The sequence below is a fragment of the Podarcis gaigeae genome, assembly GCF_964106915.1.
Source record: "Podarcis gaigeae genome assembly, chromosome: 12".
Taxonomy (NCBI): domain Eukaryota; kingdom Metazoa; phylum Chordata; class Lepidosauria; order Squamata; family Lacertidae; genus Podarcis; species Podarcis gaigeae.
This window is the reverse complement of record NC_139688.1, coordinates 7,411,223-7,430,567: the sequence shown is the minus strand read 5'-3', so window position 1 is coordinate 7,430,567 and position 19,345 is coordinate 7,411,223. Positions and strand designations below refer to the sequence as shown.

At 43.7% G+C, this 19,345-nt stretch overlaps 2 protein-coding genes across 7 annotated transcripts in view; both read left to right on the top strand.

Annotated features, from left to right (window-relative positions):
- NKTR (natural killer cell triggering receptor) overlaps positions 1–13,908 on the top strand; it is a 36,445-nt gene extending 22,537 nt beyond the window's left edge. For 5 of the 6 annotated variants that reach the window (XM_083703923.1, XM_083703925.1, XM_083703927.1 and 2 more), the window contains 8 exons: positions 1,888–2,040; positions 3,027–3,114; positions 3,950–4,095; positions 5,126–7,981; positions 9,012–9,107; positions 9,681–9,740; positions 10,074–10,178; positions 12,558–13,908. In XM_083703923.1, the coding sequence (XP_083560049.1) occupies positions 1,888–2,040; positions 3,027–3,114; positions 3,950–4,095; positions 5,126–7,981; positions 9,012–9,107; positions 9,681–9,740; positions 10,074–10,178; positions 12,558–12,636 (3,583 nt within the window). In that variant the 3' untranslated portion in view covers positions 12,637–13,908. The remainder of the gene's footprint in view (positions 1–1,887; positions 2,041–3,026; positions 3,115–3,949; positions 4,096–5,125; positions 7,982–9,011; positions 9,108–9,680; positions 9,741–10,073; positions 10,179–12,557) is intronic. The other variant, XM_083703924.1, reaches the window with a different exon arrangement.
- LOC310827797 (vasoactive intestinal polypeptide receptor-like) overlaps positions 1–19,345 on the top strand; it is a 306,828-nt gene that overhangs the window by 227,914 nt on the left and 59,569 nt on the right. The gene's annotated exons all lie outside the window — the stretch shown is intronic.

Below are 19,345 nucleotides of genomic sequence, written 5' to 3'. Positions count from 1 at the left end.
ATTAACCAGCCCTAACCATTTAAGCTAAAGCACATCACAGTAAAATGAGTAGGGGTATTCATGGGTCCCAATATTTGCCTTGTAGCTGTGCATTCTTAAATTCTTATCTCTTTCTGAGTTGCTCTGTGTTCTTCTGCTTTGACCTATGTGTGAGTTTCCAAGCTACCCTGTGTAAAATCAAACACTTGTGTTCTCCCATTTGCTATAATGGAGAATCTAAAAACAGCCAGCCCCAAAGCTTTTACATGCCTACAAATAGGTCTTACAACATGAAGCTCTTTTGAATGTGGCTGCTGAATTCTGAAGGGCTCTGGTTTTGTTTTGCTTTTTTGTAAAAGCGGAGCATTGTGAGGTTTTAAAAACAAAAATGAAGCTTTCAGCTCTTAAAAACAACAACACCCATTTCCACCAACACTCTGAGCTCTTCTGTGCTCCACAGTCATTATTTTGGACAGCCTCGCTTCTTGCTAAGCCCATGAACTTGGAGCAGGAGGGAAGACCATAGCTCTAAGGGCTGAGTATGGCCCCCTGACCCCCATATATAGCTTCTGTAACTCTTCCCCAGGCCACACCCTTCACTGAACCTGCACCATAGTGTTTATTGCTTGGCTGCAAAGCATGCTTAAACCCTGATTATTCCTTTCACTTGTCTGAATGAAAAATAGAGAGGGATATGTGAAGATACTATATTTTTCGCTCTATAAGACATACTTTTCCCCTCCTAAAAAGTAAGGGGAAATGTGTGTGCGTCTTATGGAGTGAATGCAGGCTTTGCGGGCTACCCCAGAAGCCAGAACAGCTAGAGGGAGCACTGCGCAGCGCTCCCTCTGGCTGTTCTAGCTTCTGGCTTAGCCGCGCAAAGCCGCTGCAGGGCAGCGGGGAGCCTTCATCCCGCTGCCCTGTGGAGGTTTCACGCGGCTATCCCTGGCTTTTGCAGGAGGTGGGGGAAGGGACAGAGGTGGGGGAAGCTCTCTCACTTCCTCCACCTCCCGCAAAAGCCCCCAAGAGCCGCACTCCTTTTAAAGAGCTGCGCGGAGTGTGTGTGGTTCTTGGGGGCTTTTCCCCAAGGGCTGCCCTTCTCCCTTCTCTGGGAAAAGCCTGCAAGCGCCGCACACATGCTCCACGCGGCTCGTGAAAAGGAGCGCTGAGCAGAGCCTGGGATGCATACAGGCTCTGCTCAGCGCTCCCTTTCAATAATATTTTTTTTCTTGCATTCCCACTCTAAAAACTAGGTGCGCCTTATGGTCAGGTGTGTCTTATGGAGCGAAAAATACGGTACATCCCTACAGTACAAAACTCTCATTCATTCCTCCACCCACTTTTGCCCTCTGGTCCTGCTCACCATGGGCATTGGCCCTTGGGGCAAAAAAGCTTCCTCATCCCTGACCTATAGAAATAGAGGAGAAACAGCAGTATGTGACACAGAGTAACATAGAAACAGAGTGGGGAGCGGGGGAGAGTTATTAACACCACACTTTGATAAGAGGGAGCCCCTCAGATTGCCTAGTTCTTTAACCTACATACAGAGCCATTGCATACCCTGCCATATGCAAATCTATGTCACTACTGGAGCTCTTTGAATTCCACTTTTTGCCCTCAAGTAAATTAATGCAGCTTATCTAAAGGAATAGAAGCAGATAACCTGCAGGCCTTAATTCTCTGCTTGTCTGGAGAAGTAAATTGTGCTGACTTAAAAGAAATTCAGGAAGTAAAAAGTTTAGGAGTTTGATTCATCGTCAGGCTATTTAAGTTTGAGAAAAGCTTCTTACAATGCAAGGAAAATTGATGTAGAAAGTTGTCACATACAGAATACAGTCTGACACATGCAGTTCTCATTTGGGTTTCAAAAATTGTGTGTGTGTATTCTAAATTGCTCTTTCTATTCAGCCATCCTGACAGAAGCGAAGAAAATGAAAAAGCAGTGGACTCAAATGCGAAGAGGGACAAGCCCGTTGTCCGTCCTGAAGAAATTCCACCAGTACCGGAAAACAGATTTTTGCTCAGAAGAGACGCACCAGTTATAAATACAGAGCCTGAGCCGTATGCAGCAATTTTCTTCTTGTTGTATTTGTTCCTTCTCTGTGGGACTGCTCCTTTTAAGCAGTCCTTGAGCCAATTGTGTATTTGCAGTTAGGGAGTTAGTGGAGGATTGTTGTAACTTGCAATAATACCTCAGCAGTTATGCAGTTCATATGCTTGAATTTTGATGGGATGCTTGCGTACTCCCATGGCTGGAAAAAAAATATGTATTTTACATGTAGGAAACCAAGGTCTTTATTTTTTGATGGAAGAAATGTCTCATCTAGCCAGCTATTGTACCAGTTGCCGTTAAAAAAAAATATGGGACAAGGGTGCAGAATAGTCACAAAGTATTGGATTCCAGTTTTTGTTTTCTCTAAATGTTAGCCAGCTTTTGGTTTAGAAAGATCCTCAGCATGAACTCTCTATGTCCTGACCATTATAACCCCTGATGTTTCCAAAGGAGTAATTCCTGGTCCCCAGATACTTCTCTCATACCTAGTGGGGTATATGCAGCAAAGGGTGGAGGAATCCTACATGCCCATTTCATTCTTGGACCATGTGGTGTAGACCCTTGGTCAGGTTAGTCTCATAGCTATTCAGCATCTTTGGGGAAACTCGTTTCAGGAAGAGTCAGATTCTTCTCTATTGGATTCCTTAAAGAGGCGTCTTTCTTGGGGACACCCCAGTGAAAACTTTGATGTCCAGGTGATCCAGCAGGGGAGCCACATGAAGGAATGCTTTTACAGTATGTGATTCCACCTCTCAGCTAGGAACTGTAGAGACTCGTTTGCCTTGGGTGAAAATTCTGTAACTTTTGGGGAGGGGAGGGAGTGCCATCCAGATGGTTCTGAACTGTGTCTTAGCAAAGAAAAATCTATGCAATTAAGTGTGTGGCCATTTGAGTCACTTGCTCAGTTTGGACTGTCTTTAACATTTGACTGTAAGAAACATATATTATTGCCAGTGCTGTTTTCCTTATACCTGTATAATTCTTAATATTTAAGGAAGCTGCTTGATGTAGCCCCGGTTTTGAATGACCAGAAGCCTTCAGTATCTAAATCTGGAAGAAAAATCAGAGGGAGAGGCACAATAGTATGTTTTCCATATTTCCCCCCGCCCTTCAAGATTTGTAACTTACATGAGAGCTTTATTTTGGCCAGTGTTTGAAAGCTACCTCTGTTTGCTGACCACTTGCATACAAAAATTCATACTTGTCCCTGGATGCAGAAGCAGGAATGAAGAGGTTAATTACAAAGTATTCTTTATTCTATTTCTCCAAGTGCGGGATCCAGGACAGCTCCCAACATGAATAAAAAATGAGTGGAGCTAAAAACACACCAAATGGTTATATTTTTTTTAAAAAAATAAACAAGTTACCTTATAAAAATAGCACTGAATGAAAAATAGTGATAATAGGTTTCTCTTCTAAATGGAGATGGGGATTGATAGTAAGGCATTATAAATTGGCTGAGAATGTGAGACCTCAAAAGGTCGAGTAGCAATAATCAACTGAAAACTATTATCAAAATGTATTGCAGTGTTTGCCTGTTGCTTGCAGAACCTTTATATGGCAAAGAACAGAAAGAGTAGAAGTAGAGATGATTTTTTAAAGCCCACTAGCCAGATGCTGTATTTTAGCTTCTTGTGGGCTCTCTGTTCTCCTGTCACAAAAGATCTTTCTCCAAGTTGAACAATCTCTCCTCTCGTACCTTCATTTTCTCTTCCTGCAGAGTTCCTCTGGCAAGGTTTGCTTACCTGCACAGAAAATCTGCAAGTAATCTCCAGATTTGGGTGTAACATATGCTCAGTATATGGTTGCCCCCAGACATTTGTCTTTAATCGTAGATAAGCCTTGATGATTGTGTACGAGTGCTATTGTATTATGGATTTTGTATACAATTTTGCTTGTGCTGTTGTATTTTTCTAGCGGTACCATACACCACCTCGTTCTCGCTCGTGTTCAGAATCTGATAATGATGAGAGCAGTGAAACTCCGCCACACTGGAAAGAAGAAATGCAGAGGTTAAGAGCCTATAGGCCACCCAGTGGAGAAAAATGGAGTAAAGGAGACAAGTAAGACTAGCTCTCTTAAATTATTCTTGCCCCATAAAATAGTAAGTTGATTACATATAGGCACAAGATGAATAAAGAGAGTGGTAATAGCAGATTCTGTAAAGCATCTATTGCACTGCAGTTTAGATAGACTTTGTACCTGGTAAGAGAGTTTATTTTTAGATGGCTACAAATAAGAGAGTAGGGCTGATTGGGTAGGGAAATTTTACTTGGGTGCTTTGCGTCTAGTTTACATCCTGTTACCTGGAACAGGGTGACATATGCTAATCTTACTCGCTTGCAGAAACTTCTTGTATTAAAGCAATTCGGGGCTGCATTGTAAAAAAACCTATATGAACAAGGTTAAAACAAATTCTAACATGGAACGATTTTTGTTTATGAAAATCTGTTGAGTTTGCCCCCAAAATATGTTTCATGAAACTTTACTTATTTGCATTTTGTGAAGCTCCTTTGCCCCACCCTCCGCCCCCTGGGCTGTTTTCATTCCCAGTGAACAACCATCATAGCTTTAACAATCCCCCCCCCCCCCCATGGGATTGCTTTTGGAATGAATTCCATGGGTACACACTTATGCAAAAAAACTATTCATCTGAACAGTCAGCCAAGTTAGTTGCTCTGAGGACGTGTTCCTGAGTATTAACACAATTTTGTTGGATCATATTTGAGCAACTCCTTTGAGGCTTTGTTTATCCACTCAGATGTAGTTCTGTCATTTTGGTTTTCTTTACTTGAGGTAGAGATACTGCTCTCAGTTTCATGTGTGCTAATTGTTGAGGGCCTTTTTAGGAAGATGCCTTTTTAGGAAGATACCAGCCCAGTACTTCCAGGCATCTGCAGATCATGTATCCAGGTCTTTAGACCCATGCTGTATGGCTCCTGAAAACTCTGCTAGAGAACTTTAGAAGCTAAGCAAGCATAGTCAAGGAAATGCTTATTAATGAATTAATTAATTAATTAAATTTATATTTCATCCAAAGATCTCAGGGTGCTCACAAGATACAGATAAACATTTTATTCATTTTTTTCTTAGGTTGAGTGACCCAGGAAGGTGGGATGAAAGAAGTCTATCTCAGAGGTCAAGGTCATGGTCACATAATGGTTATTCTGACCTAAGTAGTGCTAAATACGGTCGCCACCACAAGAAACACCGGAAAGAGAAAAAAGCAAAGCACAAAAAGAAGGCCAAAAAGCAAAAACACTTAAAGAAGCAGAAGCAAATTAAAAAGAAGAGGTTATCTACTTCAACAGAGAAAGAATCTTCTCGTTCTTCTGCTAGAAGGACAAAATCGCCTTGTGATCGGGACAGGGTGTCCCGCTCTTCCTCACTTTCTTCTAGAGATGACTCCTCCAGAAGGGACTGGTCCAAATCTGATAGAGATAAGCAGAGCTCATTGTCCCCGTCAAGCAGGGACTCCCAGTCATACTACAGGTCTAGAACCAGATCCAGAACCAGATCCAGATCTTATTCCAGAAGAAGTTCTAGGTCAAGAATGGCTTTTAAGTCTTCTCAGTCTAGGAGCAGATCAAGATCTAGGTCCAGTTCCAAGCATCTGAAGATGGTGTCCAGTTCTCCAAAAAATGTCACAGCTCGTTTAAATGAATTCAAGCCTGTTGCAGTCGAACCTGTCATGGCAGCATTGCCACAAAATGACAAAGTTGTGATACAGCCCGTTGTTGCCGAAAGCATTCCGGTCATATCACTTAGTGACAGTCCTCCGCCTTCTAGATGGAAACCTGGGCAAAAGCCTTGGAAACCATCCTATGAGCGAATTCAGGAAATGAAAGCAAAGACCACTCACTTGATGCCTACCCAGACTGCCTACAGTTTAGTAAGTGTCAAAGATGCAAGCACATCCTCTTCATACCGTAAGCGACGGAAAAGTTCAGATAGTGACCGCAGTGATTATTCAAAAAACCACAGTGATAGAAGTTCAGAGAGTTGGCGAAGGTCGAGGAGCAGGACATCTCGAAGTAGATCCTACTCCAAGTCTTACTCCAGATCAAGAAGTCCATCCAGCTCAAGATCTCGATCAACGGTTAGATCCCATTCAGTTCATAAATTCCCCAGTGACCGGTCGTGCTATAGTGGGTCGTCATCTTATTTTTCTCTAAGTGAGGATGACCGACAGAAAAGCAAAACGAAAGAAAGTGGGCACTTGTCCAAGAAGAGACAAAGCAGCTCTGAAAGTACTCTTCTATATGCAAAAGATGCGGCTTCTCAGAAGCACAGGGAGAGCGTGAGTAGATCTTCTCTGGACTTCTCCACAGATAGTGAGCAGGTGACAAAACCACAGCCAGTGCAGGAAAAAGGGCCATTGCAGCAAGAAAAAGCAAGCCGGAAGCGAAAGAAAAGCAGCACCGCTTGCGATGGGAATGAAGAAAAGCCCGGGTCTGAGTGGGGCAGTGACTATTCAAAAAAAAGACTTTTGGAGGAGAAACTGAACTCCCCAAGAAGCGGTCGAAAAGCAAAAAGGAAAATGCGTGCCGATAGTAAGTGGGACTCAGAATCAAATTCAGAAAGAGGCGGAAACAGGAACTCTAAGGAAGATTCAAGATTGTCTTCTAGCAAGGAAGAAGGTGAAGCCACATCGGACTCTGACACAGATCTCAGCCTCAGCAAGTGCAAGACAAAGTTGGATTCTTCCTCAGGTACACTAAAGACGAGCAAGCAGTTCTCCCCTTCTGAGACGGAGAGCTCCCATTCCAATTCAGGGGCCAGGGGGAAATCCAGAAAGCAAAAACACGGCTCCAAAAAGAACCTCAAAAAGACACATTCCAAAAAAGCGAAGGAGAAATCCAAGGTCAAAAAAGAAAAGAAGCATAAGGCCCAAAAGCGAAAGGAAACATTTCACTGGCAGCCGCCTCTGGAGTTTGGAGAAGAGGAGGAGGAAGAAGAAGAAGACATTCCTGTAAAGCCACGCACCAAGGGTGAGAGAGAGAAGCCAGTCGTGACAAAAACAGATAAAAAGCAAGATCAGGATTCTGAAAATGATAAAATCCTCCAAGAGCAAACGGGGAATGACAAAAAGCTCAGTGAAGAGAATAAAACTGTGGGCCATACATCACCTGCCGTTAAGAATGTTTGTAAAGTTAATGGGGAAGAGGCAACATCAGCACATGCTCTGAATTCAGAAAAAAATACGGAAATTTCGGAAGGCGCTGGTGCTGCCAAAGTAAATAATGAAAATGAGGTGGATGTTACCCAGATGGATGACATGGAGATTTGTACCCCTGAGCATAATTCGCCCTTGAAGGTTGATGTGGAACTTTCTCCAGTAAGTCTGAAGGTGAACCTGCAGGACATTAAAGTTAGTAAGAGCACAGATGTGCCAAGCAGCTCTGAAGCGGAGAGTGCAAAACCAGGACTTGATGCTAGAGAATTGATTGGTAGCAAAGAAGGCAACACACAGACAGAGAAACAAAGATCTAAGCCCGTCACAACCATTGCTGCTGTGGAAAGTGTGCTGAAGACTGAGCTGGTGGAAAATCCTCAGAGCAGCGTGGCTGATAATAAATGGAAACCGTTACAGGGAGTAGGGAACCTGCAGCCTGCAGCTCCGGCAGCTGCTAGTAATCCTTCCGAAGCCAAAAGTGTGGCCTCGTCGTCTGAGTCAAAGCCACAAGGTTTAAGAATAGAAATTAAAAGCAAAAACAAAATTAGACCAGGCTCCCTGTTTGATGAAGTTAGGAAGACTGCCCGGCTGAATCGGAGACCGAGGAACCACGAGAGCTCTAGCGAGGAGGATTCTCCCACACGGGAAAACAGCCAGTCAAGGAGCCATAGCCGGTCACGAAGCAAGTCGGACCCCAAATCCAGGCACAGAGCAAGATCCCATTCCTACAGTCACTCCAGAAGTCGATCGGGAAGTTCCACCTCTTCTTACAGGTAAGTAAAATTACTTGCATTTTACAAATAGGCATAGCTATTTCTTTATGGGCAGTCATTGGGATGCACACATGCCTGTTCCGTCCCTGTTTCTCCTCCCCCTTTGTGTCAAAAACGGCATGCGTGTCAGTGGTTGTGTGTGCCTTAAGCACACACAAACACTTGGTTGCCTGTATTTCTTTCATGAAATGTATATGCCGCTTGATGGCAAAGAATAAAACATAACAATTGTTAGTAAAAACAATTAAATCATTCAGAAAACTAGACCCTGCAAGAAACCGAAACCATATCAGCATTGTAGGTATCTGTGTTGTTGTTGATTGGTCGTCTTAGACTCTCCGTAACCCCATGAACCAGAACATGCCTTGGAAACTCTCACTTTCTTCTCAAAGCTTCTCCTTTTTTATGTCCATGGAGTTTTCTTGGCAAAGTACAGTGGTACCTCGGGTTAAGAACTTAATTCGTTCTGGAGGTCCGTTCTTAACCTGAAACTATTCTTAACCTGAAGCACCACTTTAGCTAATGGGGCCTCCTGCTGCCGCCGTGCGATTTCTGTTCTCATCCTGAAGCAAAATTCTTAACCCGAGGTACTGTTTCTGGGTTAGCAGAGTCTGTAACCTGAAGCAGCTGTAACCCGAGGTACCACTGTACTGGAGTGGTTTGCCAGTTCCTTCTGCAGGTGGATCACATTTAGTCTAAGCTCTTGGCTATGACCTGCCTGTCTTTGGTGGCCCTGCACGGCATAGCTCATAGCTTCTCTGAGTTACTCAAGCCCCTTCGCCATGACAGGGCAGTGATCCATGAAGGGGAGGCATCTGTGTAGGCTTGTGCAAACAAAAATGTTTTTCGCATGTGCCGAAAAGAGTGTGGTGAAGGCTCCTTCCTGATACCCATAGGCCATTTCAGTGTTCTTTGTCAATGGGGCTAGCCTATTGGTCACTATGTGCTCTGAAAACCATAAAACGAACCCCTGTGATTAGCTGGACCTTACTTGGCACAGCTTTTAAGTACATCCACTTGAAATCTCTAGGTCACGGAGTTACACACGAAGCCGGAGCAGAGGATGGTACAGCAGAGGCCACTCAAGAAGTCGAAGTAGTTCTTACGACAGTTGCAGGAGTCACAGGTTAGTACCAGCAAAAGGGATGGGGAAGTGCTGGAGAGGAGAGAATAAATTCCTGCAAAAATCTGCTTGAAGCCTCGTTTGGTTTCTTACCAGAGGCACTCTGTAGATTTAGTATGGTTTAAAAATACAGTGGTGTCTCGCAAGACGAAATTAATCCGTTCCGTGAGGCTCTTCGTATAGCGGTTTTTTCGTCTTGCGAAGCAAGCCCATTGACAGCTTAGTGGATTAGCGCTATTAGCGGTTTAGCAGCTTTTAGCGGATCAGCTGATTAGCGGCTTAGGAAAAGGGGGGGGAAGGGGGGAAAACCCGCAGGAACTCACAAGACATTTCGTTTTGGGAAGCAAGCCCATAGGGAAATTCGTTTTGTGAAGCGCCTCCAAAACGGAAAACCCTTTCGTCTAGCGGGTTTTCCGTCTTGCGAGGCGTTCGTCTTGCGGGGCACCACTGTAAACACATATTTTGTCACTTGGGGAAATAGTTATAACTGGCTTTAATGCAAAATAAGCAAGCACAATATTGGGATATCTTTCTTACAGTTTAAAAATGTCATGTCATTCTTTTCTTGTTTAATAGTCGCACTTATAGTAGAAGTCGGTCCAGAAGCAGCTCTTATGATCACCACAGTCGATCAAGGTATGCTAAGAGATCATTTTTGAAATATGACTCTAGTAGATAGGTTAATAACATCAAATTTAAATGATGCATTGAAGGTGCTGTGGCTTACTTTTCTAAACAGGCTTATTTTACTTCAAAATTGAAAGAGAATAATGGAAACATAGCTACACTGAATGGGTGCCTTTTATAGATATTTTTTTCCATTTGAGTTTAGTTTTTAATTCTCTAGCATATTGTATTTAATCCAGATATATTTTCTGTGAATAAGAAAGCTTTGATGTCTCTAAGTTTATTGAGGCAGATTCAGTGTTAAACAAAGTAAGTCATTGCTTGGTTTTTCACCCATAAAAGCAGGTCCTATACCTATGACAGTTACTACAGCAGGAGCCGGAGCCGAAGTAGAAGCAAGAGGAGTGACAGTTACCACAGATCTCGCAGTTATGACAGACGGTCCAGGTATGTGGTTTTTGGCAGCTAGACAGAGGAACTTAGTATAGACAAATGCAAATGACATTTGCCTTTCACCTTCTCTGTTCGAATTACTTGTGTCCCTAGCAGTAATGCAAATCGTTTACGAATGTTGTGCAGTTGCCAAAATTCCACAAAAATAGGAGCGTACCAAGGGCTCCAAACATTATATAGCTTATAATAGAAAACAAAACAATATAAATCAGAGTACAGTAAAACATTAAATGTCCAAAACCATTAACAGTAGAGCAGAACAAAAAAAATTCCTTCCAGTAGCACCTTAAAGACCAACTAAGTCAGTTCTTGGTATGAGCTTTCGTGTGCATGCACACTTCTTCAGATACACTGAAACAGAAGTTACCAGACCCTTCTATATAGTGAGAAGGTGGGGAGGGGGTATTACTCAGAAGGGTGGTGGGAATGGGTGGTTGGCAGATAGCTGTGATGAGCCTGTTGACGACTCTTAACGACTGCAATAGGTCTTATAGTTGGTCTTTAAGGTGCTACTGGAAGGAATTTTTTTTGTTTTGACTATGGCAGACCAACACGGCTACCTATCTGTAACAGTAGAGCAGTAGAGCAAAAGTAAAATGTCAAGGCTACATAGTTACCCAATACCAAAAGCCTGGTAGTGCCACATCTTGTGTGTCACAGCGGAAAAGTTCTGTGTTCCATGCAAGCTTCAGCTGCACGTGTGACGACAACAGAATACAAAGCAAGATCATTTCTAATTACCTTAACAGGTGAGCTGTTTCCTATTAGAAGAGGTGTTCCTTGTCATCTGAACTCAAGTCATTTAGGGCTTTGATGGTAATAAGCGCCTCAGACTGTACCCAAAAACTACAGTGATGCCTCAAGTTACAAATGCTTCAGGTTACAAACTCCACTAACCTGGAAGAGTTACCTCGAGTTGAGAACTTTGCCCCAGGATGAGAACGGAAATCGTGTGCTGGCGGCACGGCGGCAGCAAGAGGCCCCATTAGCGAAAGCATGCCTCTAGTTAAAATACGTTTCAGGTTAAGAATGGACCTCTGGAATGAATTAAGTTCGGAACTAGAGGTACCGCAGTAATGTGATCACATGTTCCACTGTGAAGCCAGTGTGATCACATACAGTGGTACCTCGGGTTAAGAACTTAATTCGTTCTGGAGCTCCGTTCTTAACCTGAAACTGTTCTTAACCTGAGGTACCACTTTAGCTAATGGGGCCTCCTGCTGCTGCTGCTGCTGCCGTGCCGCCGCCGCACAGTTTCTGTTCTCATCCTGAAGCAAAGTTCTTAACCCGAGGTACTGTTTCTGGCTTAGCGGAGTCTGTAACCTGAAGTGTCTAACCCGAGATACCACTGTATTCCAGTGACAACAGTTTGAAGTGTCCAAACACTTTTCAGAATGCCTCACCTAGTAGATCGCATTATAAGTAAGTCACTCTGGATCTGACCAAGGCTTGTGCAGCAGTGGCCAGATCTACTTTCTCCAGAAACCATAGTGGTGGAAGGGTGCTTCGAGCTACAACTACCACGTTGCACCCCAGGGGATCCCAGGCTACACACGTGATCAAAATAGTCAAAACAGATCAACTCTCCTATTGAACAAAGGCACATTTGTCTTGTCTCAATTAGATTTCAGTTTGTTAGCTCACATCTAATCCATAACTGATTCAGAACTTACTCTGCCTAACTGGTCTCATAGAGGAACAAAGAACTAGGTTATTACATTTGATTTTTATTGGTAGCTAGAACAAGCAGCTGTTGAACTTGAGAAGTGACACAAACGTCTCTTCATATTCTGTTTAAATGTTTCTGAGAACACCTGATCACTGCTTTTTATTCCCTGTAGTGGTCCTGATGTGTAGTTTTCCATTAACAACCTTGATAACTGTTAGATCTCATTACGGTGCCAAGGCATCAGCTTTCCACCACATTGCCTGAAAAGGTGTAATTGCCCCATGTTTGGGTGTTGAAGAAAATCAATATTTTAAAAATTGTCCCTTCTTACTGTCTTACGCCAGACTTTTTGTTCTATTACCTCTTTTTTATGATGCTTTGAATCAAAGTAGGTGTTGTCTGTGTACCAAGTTAGGTGGTAGGTTCAAAATTGGCAAAAGGCAACCTAGGTGGAGGGAATCCTGAAATATACCTCTAATTAGAGTAGTTGAACTTTCATCCATTTGAGTGTTTGAGAAAATCCATGCTTGAAATAAGCAAGCCTTTGGCGGGGGCTGGAAAGCATATTTAACATAATGAAATGTATTTCATTTCTTTGCCATGCCACTCTGCTCACAATGGGGACTGCTGCAGAATTTTGTACTTGAAAATGTGACACTTCAGCAGTGTAGACCTTCACTTGTTTCTTGGCTTTCCCCCCCTAGATCCTACGGCTCAGACAGTGAAAGTGACCGCAGTTATTCTAACAACCGAAGTCCCAGTGAAAGCAGCAGATACAGCTGAAAGCCATAACCATTGGAAATACGGATTGTATTTAACAGGGGTTTCCCCCCATCAGTACTGTGCAGACCCTTGTTTCTCAGTATTCCCAAGTAAAAACTGGCAGATGCCTAGTGAGGTGAGGCCTTACAACTTCTGAGCACAACTTTTTCATATGCTGTCTTCTGAATTCTGGAGTTAGATTTATCAGTCATGAGAGATTTGGATTTGCAGATATCCTTATGTATTGAGAGAGGCCTAATGTGCCAGAATTACCTCTTGGGACTAACAAATGGCTTCTAGCCTTTTCTCAAAAATACGCTGGCAGCCATGAGACTGTGAAGGAGAAGGAGGAGAATACTGTTCCAAGACTACCTTCTTTGTAGTTACCTAAAAAGCTTGTATTATTTCAGTGGTGACCTGGTATAAGCCTTTATACGAGCGGAGGCGGATAAAAAGATTTAAGACAGGTATTTCTGTCTTTCTGCAGTACAATATGTAATACTTAGGTTCAGGTGAAAGCTTCACAGCCCTTTCTTGGAAAAAGTTAAAAAATGTAAAAAGGTGTATGTTAAGCCTCAAAAGATGGTAGTCTAGAGTTCTATTTCAATTCTGTATCCATGCTATAAGAATGTAGGAATAATGTTGCACCCTGGGTTTGTAAAAGCTGATCTAAAGAGCCTTTGACATTCTTAGTCATGTCTTCAAACACTGGGAATAGTTTCAGTGGGGACTTTCTGACCATCCACCCTTCAGTGAATGAGACTTGTACAAGATAATTTGGTGTTTGATTTTTCCCACTGGCTTCAGAATACCACCAGGTATTTATACTGTTAAGATTTTATACTGTAGCAAAGGAAGACATGGGAGTTCATTTTCAGTGTTCAGCACCAAAAAGAGTCTCAAAAGTGACAGCAAACTGTTTGTAAATGGGTTTACAAACACTCATTTTCAATTCAAAAGCACTGTATTTCTTCCAGTGCTTTGATTCAGCAGTTAAAGAATTGTTTGTAAATGAACATTTCAGTGTAAACAAATTTTCATATGAAATAGCGATGTTTTCTAACAGCAGAACTAGCCCTTCTGATAACTGGGTGTGACAGCAGAGGGGAAAATGCTGTCTGTAACTGTAGTCGTGATACTGAATTTAACTTTCTATTATTTTGAAATGCTGTAAATTTCTTAAATGTTATCAAATCCGGATGTTTTTTGTCAAGAGCAAACAGCTGTACATTTGAAAATGTGATTCTCTCCCCCCCCCCCCAATTGCAATTAAAACTATAAACCATTTAAGTATATTGGATATTGGTTATTCGGTGCTCATCAAACTCATGGCATCCTCCATTACCTCAAATGCAAACCTGGGTTGATAGAACTGAGATTGTTTTCAAGCTTTTTCGACTTAGAGATAGGGTTACATCAGTTATTTAATTCAGTCATTTAATTCAAACCAACTATTTAATATATTTAAAAAATAATTGTCAACTTGGCCTATATGTCAATGGCAAAACAACTATTTTATTTATTATTTTGTAGGCTGCAAACGTGTTTTAATTGCTATAAATCCCTATACTAATACTCATGTTGAGCATACTGAAAAGGTAAGTATCTAATTGTCCCAGTTAGCCTCCACATATCTTGAGCAATCACTGAGTATGGTGTTGCTTCTCGCTGTAAACCATTATCTGCAAGACTTAGCTCAGTGCAGATCCTGGGAGCTCGCGAACAGGGGGGTTTGTGAGGGCATTTAGCAAGGGAGGCCCAGATTTCTGTCTCTTGGTTGTCCATTGCAAGAGTCTAACCGCCGGAGGAATGTGATGCACAGAAGTAGCATCAGGCCCATGGGCCTTAGTTTGCCTACCCACGTCTTAGAAGCAGCATAAGGATATGTGGTCAGAAGGGAAATGGGGAGACTCCCAGCATTTTTGCCCGTAACTGAATGCACCAAAGGTGTACTTTAGATCCTAGCTCTTCATCATGAGATCTCGGGGTTCTTCACAGGATAAAATGCAAGATGCAAACACAAATAATTAAAACAAAACATCAAAATGCTAACAGCAGATTCCAGTCTTGTCCTTCCGAGTACAGTGGTACCTCGGGTTAAGTACTTAATTCTTTCCGGAGGTCCATACTTAACCTGAAACTGTTCTTAACCTGAAGCACCACTTTAGCTAATGGGGCCTCCTGCTGCTGCCACGCCACCGGAGCACAATTTCTGTTCTCATCCTGAAGCAAAGTTCTTAACCTGAAGCAATATTTCTGGGTTAACGGAGTAACCTGAAGCGTATGTAACCTGAAGCATATGTAACCCGAGGTACCACTGTACCCACTTTCCCCATTGCTAGATCTAGTAATCCTGCTATCAGTGGCTGCCGTCCTCCAACAGCAAGCTAGATAAGGAACCACACTATAAGCAACAGCACTAGAAAGGCAGAGCTGTTTCATATGCCATGTGGAACAGGATGTTAGGCCAAGGTGGTTGAATTCTGGTGGTACCACTTCAGTCCCCAGCTGGAGGGTTGTATTTTTGAATGCTCCCATCATCATCAACATCGGAAAATGGGGTTCGTCTAGCCCAGGAGTGGGGAACCTGTGACCTGACGAAATTGTTAGACTCCTGACTCTCATCAGCCCCAGTCAGCATGGCTCCAAACCTTTTCCTAATGTGCTAGATGATTGCAGCTGGTGTTTTTTTAAATGATAATAAAAACCTGCAGAAGTAAAACCCACCACCACAATCTGTCCTGAATGCCAGGTTTTCCAAGTTCTCAGCTGATGTTTACAAGCACAGTGTGGCAGAACTTTAAGCTTTCAGCCAGGGTTCCACATGGTTGGCTTGCTTTAATAATTCTGTACCTGGTTGCCTTAGTCTTTTGCTCTTTTATTCTGAATGTAGCCTGGTGGATCCGATCGTGAGGGTGGAAAAATGTGTATGCTCCATATGGCACGTCCCTCATAACTCCAAAGCACTTCTCAAATCCGTTGAAAGCTTCTGCCCGCAAATGAAATATTGAGGGAGGATTCGAGCAAGCCTTGTTATGCTGTTCAATAACCAAGCAGCACTGTACAATGTCTCCTCTGCATTTGTTTGTTGAGGTTTGGGGCCTTTCTGCTTTTCCCAAGAGCAGCCCATATGCTAGCTGAAGCTATTTAACATGCATTCTCCTTCCCAGAGTGGTTATGTGGAGAGCCTGTATGGTGTAAGTGTTCAAGAGTGCTTGGACAAGGTCCAAGGAAACTGAGATTAAAATCCCAACACAGGCACAAAACTTCCTGGGTGACCTTGGGTCGAATGCCATTTCTCAACACATCTCCAGGATGTTTTGCATGCAATAGATCCCAGGTTCAGTCCCTGGCATCTTAAAGTAGGATTGGGAAAGATTCTTATCTGAATCTTAGAGGTAACCGCCTGTCAGCGTACAGCAGGGCTGAGGAGCTTGTGTCCCTCCAGATATTGCTGGATTACAACGCCACAATGCCTTCCACACGTGCTGCGTCAGGAAGATTTTGAGCATCACGTAGCAGGACAGAGTCTCAAACACAGATGTGCTCCCCAAAGCCCATATTCCCAGCATGTTTGCACTCCTCTCTCAGCGACACCTATGTTGGCTTGGTCACGTTCACAGAATGGAAGACAGCAGGATCCCCCAAGTATGTGCTCTATGGGGAGCTGGCTTCGGGCACCAGGCCCATTGGCAGACCAACTCAGTTTTACATAGATGTCTGCAAATGTATGGGACGCGGGTGGTGCTGTGGGTTAAACTACAGAACCTAGGACTTGCCGATCAGAAGGTCAGCGGTTCGAATCCCCACGACAGGGTGAGCTCCCATTGCTCGGTCCCTGCTCCTGCCAACCTAGCCGTTTGAAAGCACGTCAAAGTGCAAGTAGATAAATAGGTACCGCTCTGGCGGGAAGGTAAACGGTGTTTCCGTGCGCTGCTCTGGTTCGCCAGAAGCGGCTTAGTCATGTTGGGCACATGACCCGGAAGCTGTATGCCGGCTCCCTCGGCCAATAAAACGAGATGAGCACCGCAACCCCAGAGTCGGTCACAACTGGACCTAATGGTCAGGGGTCCCTTTACCTTTACTGCAAATGTGATGTTCATCCCCCCATGTGGGAATCCCTTGCAGACGACCGCCTGGAGACAAGACAATCAGGTTGTGTATCCATAGCAGTGATATTAGAATTCCTGCTCCATGATTGCAGTCATGGGATTTTTGTCTATCACATGACGGTGTATGTTTTGACTCCACAAAGTGGGAAGTGACGGAGACAGGATGTTTGTGTTACTGTGTTCCGTGAAGTGGGACTATTGTCCTTTGTTCTTTTTTTTCTTTGCTGTCTGATGCTAGAGAGAAAGGGAGCCATATTGCAGTGCTCCATGTGCTGAGCTCCTGAGGTCTGTTACGCAAGCTGCGAAGACTCTGCGGATCCCTAAGTGTGCCGATGTCTGTTGGCATCAGATGCTGTGATGTTCGGGCAGAAGAAAGCTTTTGAAGCTCCCGAACGATTGACCAGGAGGGAGGGAACATGTCAGTCGGGCATGTGTCTCTGCCAGGGTCCTACTCGAGAGTAGGACGAGCACCTGACAGTGACCAGAGGACGAATTACCACTGGGAGGAGCGCAGAGAAGAAACGCCATGGTCCATTTCATCTGCCCCAAGTGCAACAAAACATGTCTCTCCCATATAGACCTCTAAAACCACAGCAGGAGCTCTAAATCCACGGGTTGATGGATGCCAACGACTCTCTCATCCTTCAGTATTTGTGAAGCTGGCTAGATCAGGTCCATAGCCTGTGGCGAGGGATTGCAGGTAGAGGAGGTCACGGCAAACCACGTTGCTTGTCTGAAAAAATATGTGTTCTTTTTTTAAAAACCAAGCACAGTATGCTTGCATGAGGTATGTATGTAACCAACAACAAACTGGCCAGAAAGTGGAACAGTCCCTTCTCTGTGCACCTTTAGTGAGCCTCGAGAGAACTGGAAGTAAATAAAATTCCCTGCAAGATCAAAGTACCTCCCTTGCCCACAGGCGAAGGTGCTACTCTCGTCTTCTGCCTTCCCATCACCTGCCATAATTGTACTGGGTCTGTGTGTCTTGAATATCGGCAGTTTCGCAAGCATAGATAATAAGGATTTAGGAAAATAAATTAGGCAGTGGAGGGAGCTCTGGAACTTGTGTTCGCTTCTAGGACAATGTCTTGGCTGCGTACCTGGAGCCTGCTGTTTCCAGCAACTGGTTGGTACATCTCCGTATAGCTGCCAAAAGTAATGTGTACAGTAACTAGGACGCAGGCTGTTGTTTTTCCTGAATGTGGGAAATGAAATGAAACTCCTTACATGATCGTTTTATCTGTTGTGAGCAAAGGGTGGCTTTCGTGCAGACAATTGCTTTATTGTGCTAGGAGTGCTCAATTACGGAGAGTTCCCAGTAGCATGTGTGTTGCTTAGAAAAGGCATTGTCCTCCGTGTTTCACCTGCAATATTCGTCTCGATTAGGAGACTATAGTAAACGAAAGTGGCTGGAGGGACAAACCAAATCAAATCCCATCTCTCTCCTCCACTGCCTCTGGGTTGTAGAGTGGTTGCCTTTCTTTAAAAGTTGCCTGGCGCAGGTAAGGCCTGGAGAATATAAATAAAAATATAATAAAATAATTTTTATTTATATCCCGCCCTCCCCAGCCAAGATCGGGCTCAGTGCGGCTAACACCCGATATAAAAACAAATGGATTGAAATACAACTTAAAAACAAGATTAAAATACAACATTAAAGCAATAAAACATTAAAACACAGCCTCATTTCAATGGAAACTCAAATCAAAAACTTTTGGGGGGATGAAAACTTCAAGTCTTCACCAAGGCTAACATGGTACCCTCCCGGGATTTTTCATCATCCCATTGACCATTGGCCATGCTGACTGGGACTGATGAGAGTTGTTCCAAATACACCTGGAGGGATATAGGTTTCTCCATCCCTCACTTAATTTGTTCCCTCCATTTGCCTGTCTCCAGTCAGTGCTGCTCAGGGTTTTTCACGCACCAAAGATGTGGAACATTTGTTGTTGTTTAGTCGTTTAGTCGTGTCCGACTCTTCGTGACCCCCTGGACCAGAGCACGCCAGGCACTTCTGTCTTCCACTGCCACGGGCGGTTTGGTCAAACTCATGCTGGTACCTTCGAGAACACTGTACTGTCCAACCATCTCGTCCACTGTCGTCCCCTTCTCCTTGTGCCCTCCATCTTTCCCAACATCAGGGTCTTTTCCAGGGAGTCTTCTCTTCTCATGAGGTGGCCAAAGTCTTGGAGCCTCAGCTTCAGGATCTGTCCTTCCAGTGAGCACTCAGGGCTGATTTCCTTCAGAATGGAGAGGTTTGATCTTCTTGCAGTCCATGGGACTCTCAAGAGTCTCCTCCAGCACCATAATTCAAAAGCATCAATTCTTCGGCGATCAGCCTTCTTGATGGTCCAGCTCTCACTTCCATACATCACTACTGGGAAAACCATGGCCTGAACTATACGGACCTTTGTTGGCAAGGTGATGTCTCTGCTTTTTAAGATGCTGTCTAGATTTGTCATTGCTTTTCTCCCAAGAAGCAGGCGTCTTTTAATTTCGTGACTGCTGTCACCATCTGCAGTGATCATGGAGCCCAAGAAATTAAAATCTCTCACTGCCTCCATTTCTTCCCCTTCTATTTGCCAGAAGGTGATGGGCCCAGTGGCCATGATCTTCGT